The sequence below is a fragment of the Adiantum capillus-veneris genome, chromosome 10 (genome assembly GCF_014529385.1).
Source record: "Adiantum capillus-veneris isolate H3 chromosome 10, ASM1452938v2, whole genome shotgun sequence".
Classification (NCBI taxonomy): domain Eukaryota; kingdom Viridiplantae; phylum Streptophyta; class Polypodiopsida; order Polypodiales; family Pteridaceae; genus Adiantum; species Adiantum capillus-veneris.
In genome coordinates, this window is record NC_140940.1 from 105,952,253 (window position 1) to 105,958,346 (window position 6,094).

The 6,094-nt window shown below is 42.3% G+C and overlaps 1 protein-coding gene across 1 annotated transcript; it reads right to left on the reverse strand.

The window, feature by feature from the left end:
- Positions 1-800: 800 nt before the first annotated feature.
- LOC147449416 (uncharacterized) lies at positions 801-5,877 on the reverse strand. Its single transcript, XM_086521860.1, has 4 exons — positions 5,739-5,877; positions 5,422-5,490; positions 5,078-5,288; positions 801-3,522 (listed from the first exon to the last, which is right to left on the reverse strand). Exons 2-4 carry the CDS (start codon positions 5,436-5,438, stop codon positions 907-909), a joined length of 2,844 nt encoding a protein of 947 aa, XP_086377986.1. The 5' UTR covers positions 5,439-5,490; positions 5,739-5,877; the 3' UTR covers positions 801-906.
- Between the last annotated feature and the right edge of the window lie 217 nt (positions 5,878-6,094).

The window sequence follows — 6,094 nt, forward strand, 5'->3', positions numbered from 1 at the left end:
TCAAACCATAAAACTACTACAATGCTCTCAGCAGTGACATTGGTTTGGAAGCTCTTCTTTGTGTTAAAGAAGCGGCTTGCAGTTTAAAGGAATAAAACAGACGTGTGTGAGCAGGTAGAACCGAAGAACAAATCTTGCACTTTTCTCTAGTGAATGAGTGAGGAAACCTATGTTCAGCTTCACATACATCTCAAAAATCTAAAGAATCTGTGAAGGGAGACAGGCCCAAAACCATAATAAAAGAGATGTTCTTAGGTGTTATGCTGTCAAGGACATGTCAAGCCTCAAACCCTACATGGAATTGGGTTGCGGTAACAGGAATCACACTCTAGTCAGCACTGGAAGGTACTTCTGAGGACTCCTCAATTTTGTTGTGTCCAAATGTATACCAACCTCAGTTGTGATAACAAGTATCACACTCAAATTCAGAAATAAGATGGGCACGGCAATTTACTTCTTAGGGCTTCTCATTTTCGTGGAAGAAATACATGTGGTGAGGAGCTGGGACCTTAAATGGAGTTTTGTAGATGATATATAGGACTCCTTTGTCCTGCCTGGTGGAGATACAGAAAACTGTAGCTGGCTAGGTTGGGCAGGCACCAACTAGGGGCTGGACATTGAAATGCCAGGAAAGTGGCTTCTACTTAATAAGATCCGACCGTGTGGGAAATATGTACTCTTGCTGCTTGCACAAGCACATCTAGTCGTGTACTTTTTCTGTGATGTACACACCCATTTAAAAATTCTTGTGAATCTTCCACAAGGACAGACAGACTATTTTACTAGACAAGACTTCCAGGTTATCGGTATAAAGCTTTTGTTCATAGTGTATACAAGGCCTGTCAGCAGACACATGTTTTCTTTAATGTGTATGTACAGGGATTGATACAAAGCTGAAGGAGTAGGTTACCTACTGAAGGGATCATTGGAGGAGAAGACAGAGAATTGGGGAGTTTGCAGGAGAGGAGGTAAGGAGGACGGCTTTGTTGTGATGGGGGCATCCTTCCCAATCCAGTAAGGTCCCCAGCGTCTACCCAAGTCTGCAAAACGATCCCCCCATATGTCGTACAATAGCACAGAGTCGGATCCTTGTTGTGGATCTTGCCTTCGCTGTGAATAACGTGGTCCATGCATCTGGCGAGGACTGCTTCCCCCGGATGCATTATAGTAGAATATTTCCTGTGCTTTGCCTTTCACTTCATTCCTCTGGCTATTTCTAGTATTGCACATTACATTGCCTTGTGTGCATTGGCGGCTACTGCTCGGTGCTGTGAACAAAGAGGATGAAAGGGTATTTCTGGAGAAGGATGGTGACTTAGGTGATAAAGGACTACCTGGAGCTCTAGCATGAGGAGCTATCACAGAGGTTGACACAAGATCTGAGCTTGATGAGGACCAAACCATGGACCGATTTTGCCCTTCTTCTTGTACCACGGATACACTCTCTTGCAAAGGTCTCCGCCCTGGTGCAGGGAATGTAGCTGAAGCTGTCAACATAGCGACTCTTGGTCTTGTAGCTGCGATGCCTTTACTACTGCTTCTCACTGTTGCTACTTTGACCAGGTTCCTCTCACTGGGTTTATCTACTGATTTTGCCTCTAAACTTCTGCCCTCTTGATTGATGTTCTTGAGCAAGTTTCTTGCATGTGACACGTGCAAGCTATTTGCTTCCGAGTCCTTAGATCCGACATTGGTCTTTGCTTTTTGCAAATAGCAACCATCATCAATTGAGAAGTTACTGTCTGTAGAACAATGCTTTTGAGAGGCTCTATGCCCATCTTTAACAAATGAGATGATCATCGCAGCATCCATTTTGACTGGCGCTTCACATTTGTGAATGGATGTGTGAGCACCGAAAGACAAAGGACTCACTGGCCTGCACAGCACGTCATGCACGACTGGTGAGGATGGCATCGATAAAGGAGAACTACTTCCACTATCACTCCCAGTCTCCATCCCAGGCGCTAGAGGATGAGCTCCTTTCTTCTTCCTTCTTTGTTTCATTCTCTCGTTTTCTTTGTCTGAATGAGCAGCAGAAGGTGATTCGGGCTCTGTTTTTTCCAGAAACCTCGCCTCATCCAGCTGAGAAACTGTTTTCTTTGTCGAGCATGCTTTACTTCTCAATGACAAGGTTTCTCCATTAAGGTTGGTAGGAGATTGTTTGCCAAAACCACGAAGATGTGTAGAAGCTCTTCTTTTCCCTGTCATGCCACTAGTAAGACTTGTAGTGGCATCATTGTGCTGTGTTTGTAGATCACTCTCTTTGGCGATATTCATTTCTGGTTGTTGGGGGTTTGATGAATGAGATATCGACAATAACTTCAAGCTGACTATGCAGTTTATTGCTGCATGTACAACATCAAGTGCTTTTGTGAGACTAAGACCGCACTGTTTGCTCTCGCTATGAGTGCATCCAATGTCAATGCTTACATAGATTGAAGATCTCTTGTCATCATGATACCGAGTGCTTCTTCCAGGAGTTCTTTGAGGCAGCTTGGTTGCATTCCTTACTGTTGACCATTGACTCGCGTCGGTGGACATAATCAGTCCTTCCTGTTTAAGCATTCTACCAAACACTAAAAGCACAATAAAGAGAGCCAATGAACAAACCTGAAGGATAATTCTCTTGGCTCTTGCTATCAAGGCTGCATTTTGGCATAAAGATTGAATGTGTTTCGGGACATTTGCCTTGAGGGTCACAGAGAGCATGCCCGCTGAGGTCATAAATTGCAGTTCTTCATCCACAATTCCTGCTTTGAAATCAGGCTGATATGAAACAAGAAGCCTAGCAGTTTGCCAAGGACCGAGGTAGAAGTCATCAAAATGCTCTACCTTGAATCCATGCCTCTTACTGTTTCCTCCCTTTTTAAGCAAAGAGTGCACTTGCAGTGGCAAATTTCTCATGTTCTTAACAATGAACTCTCTTGACATGCCTTGATTGCATGCACACTTAGTATTCCTTTCATCAAGTAATCTGTTGACACGTTCCCTCAGTGTATTATATTGCAAAGAAGGGAACAAGCTGGAGTTGAAGTCCAGCTCCAAGATTTGAACTGCTTTGTTGTCTTGAAAGAAGGAGAAGACAGCAGATCTTGTATAGCCTTCGTGGGGCCATGAACATTGATTATGTAGGTGAAAAGCCATGGTGTGGTAGACATTTGGAGTGGGTCGAATCAAGACCTGCAGTTTTTCAAGTAGAGCTTCATCTGCTATGATATTGACGGAACTTTGCTGTTGAGAGACCCTGCCTTGAATAGAGTGATTGTGTCCTGTTGAGTCAGTGTTTGAATTTCTGGGATTACAATGCATAACAAGTATGCCTTTTCCATTCTTGTTTACCCTTTCAGCTGCAGAATTTGAGAAGGCTTGCAGAGGCTTTAAACTGTTTTCTAATAAATTCCTTTGACCCACTTCACGTGGCACAAAGGTATTCGAAGTCGATTGACCGTGTGATGTATTGATCAGTTCTCCATGCCATTCTTCTCTGTCAACCTTGAGAGCCCAAAGTGTCTTGCTGAGAGTCTGGTTCATATACAACATAGATGAGTGAGTAATCTCAAGCTTTTGATTTTTGTATTAAATCAGGTAGACTTCTGACACTTCTTTGGAATATTCTCTTTGAAGTGAATCTGACCCCCTATAGCCCGAAACAACATGATAAAGGTTGATCATTCCAAACAAAGTACAATCTGAGTCAATTTAATATTATTGCTCTTCTAACTAAATAAAACTAAATCACGTCTGAAGAGAGTTGTCTATGGGAGGAGAAGGAAATCTGTTACAATTTTCAGGCATCAACCTTTTTTACTGGATAAGGATGAGGAATCAAAGACCATGCTTTGCCGCTGTATGGGCTCTAAGCACCGACTCCCCTGACTGGTTACCAGTCAATATGTTCCACTTGCCACCAAGAGTAGGGACCTTCTGTCATATGGCAGGATGGCCTATTGCAGTTAATTGGTGAGGTGGCCTATCACAGCATTTGCCAATAATTGAGAGAATATTACCCTGCATGGATGAGGATCGGAAACCATCTTGTGCAGGCATCAAAGAGCCCTGATGGGGATACCTCATCGTTTCAACAATAAGCATGCTTTACTGGTTCCAGGGATATCACACCTGACCGTTTGAACCCATACCCACTTTGAATTGCTGGGCTAGACTCCTGTGGATTCATGTAGTATGCATATGTACTGGGAACGTGTTCCTTTCATACACACAGATATAAAAGGCAGCAAAGGTAATGGCATAACAACTAGTGGCAAGATATCATATTGGTGGGCTTCAAAATACATACACGCAGTATGCATACATTTTCCCACACGACTTCAGCACACAGACTACGAAGAAAATACAGGATGTTGTGAAGAGAGATGGCATCGCATCTGTTGACAATATTTTCATATTCTTAGGTTGCAAATCCATGAAGACAATTGGCTGTTTGCAGACAGGTATCAATATTGATGATGATGGTCTTATATAGTCTTTTCACAAAGCCGCGAACCTTCACTTGTGGCTAAGTTGTTTATATCGTTAGAACAAAACATGCTGGAATATTTGACGGTCGACAGGTATTTTGAGTATATGGATAGAGCCCAAAATTCCCTGTCATACTAGACTTACCGTCTTTTGTGAAAGCTGGACTCTTAATCTTTTTTATGCAATAGAAAAGCCCCATTCTAATATTGGGCTTTCAAAAGCTTACGTCTCTTGCCATGATTTATATCCATGACTTTCCAAATTGTGCTCGAGTCCCTCATTCTACCTTACCCAAAATTTTGGCATATGCAACAAAATTGAAGGATGGGCTAGTTAAGTCATCTGAAGCTCTGTTTATGTTCATCGTACATGTACTATAATAGGACAACACCATGATCGGGACATTCTTGTGATCAAGGAGCAAGTTCATCAGGGGTAGCTTGATTCCTCTTCTTTTAATCACAAACAGATAAAATTGGGAATGACAGGAATTTTATTCATCTATATATGAATGACCAAGCATGCCAATTGCTTGAAATTTGGATAGATTTATGAGTGACCAACTTGAGATTTACATTTAGAAACAGGTTTGGAGTACCTTATTTGGCTGGACAAGTGATGACGAATCCTTTGCAATAAAACTTTCCAAAATAAAAGGGGGTGCTGAATTTCCATCAAAATCCGATTGTTTACAGAAAAATATCCTCTTTTCTTCGTACTTTGGAAGGTCATCGTCTTTTTCGATCACAGGTATGCAGAGAATTAAGAAGAGAAAACAGAAAAATCGACCGTGCCTGTGAAGGGGAGCCCTGCCAATACAAGTAAGCATATGAGGTTTTATGATCAGGAACTACCATTGTATTGCTACACAAGAACAGCAGGAATTTAATTGAAGATGGAGGAAATTAAAGCTCCGGATGGATAGGAGGTCAAGGGGCTCACCTTCTCATTGTAGTCATGGAAAACTGTTGAAGCTAATAGGGGTAAAAGGGAAGAATGGTCTGCCTCATCCTGAAAACAGTTATGGCAAGTCAGTTGACAAATGAACAGTGGTGGTGTGTGTGGTGATGGTGGTGATAGGAAGAGGGAGATTAGACATGGTGTGTTTTTGTGTGTGTGTGTGTGTGAGAGAGAGAGAGAGGTGTTGATTTTTGTTTTTAATCAGCTTTAGAGTAGATTCTTAGTAAAAGCTTAGAGAAGATTCCATGTCATGGAGTGGGAAGATTCTGGTAAGGTATGGAGGTGTATAAAGAGCTCACCTGAGTCACCTCTATTTTAAGTGAAAGCCTTAGTTGTATCAACTTGGAGGAGAGTCTTGCGGACTCTTGCCTGCTGAAATTTGAACCGTTTACTTGGAAATATGTATGTATGAACCATTTCTTTAGTACTTTGGGTGAAGCTGAAAGAAAATAGGACTTGACAGTTTGAATGTGGGCTATGGTGGGTGCCCACCAGTTTCTCTCTAACGACTCTCTCTCTCTAGTACACACATTGGACTGCGTGCAACCTTGCTTTCTAAATACCCAGATGATCAGATCAGAGGAGAGAGAGAGAGAGAGAGAGTGTGGCTACGGTGGGTGCCCAGTCTCTCTCTCTCTCTCTCTCTCTCTCTCTC

Coding starts and splice junctions, on each gene's coding strand:
- LOC147449416 (XM_086521860.1), bottom strand. Junction 3,523..5,077: donor CACTTGTCCAGCCAAATAAG/GTACTCCAAACC, acceptor TATATGAACCAG/ACTCTCAGCAAGACACTTTG.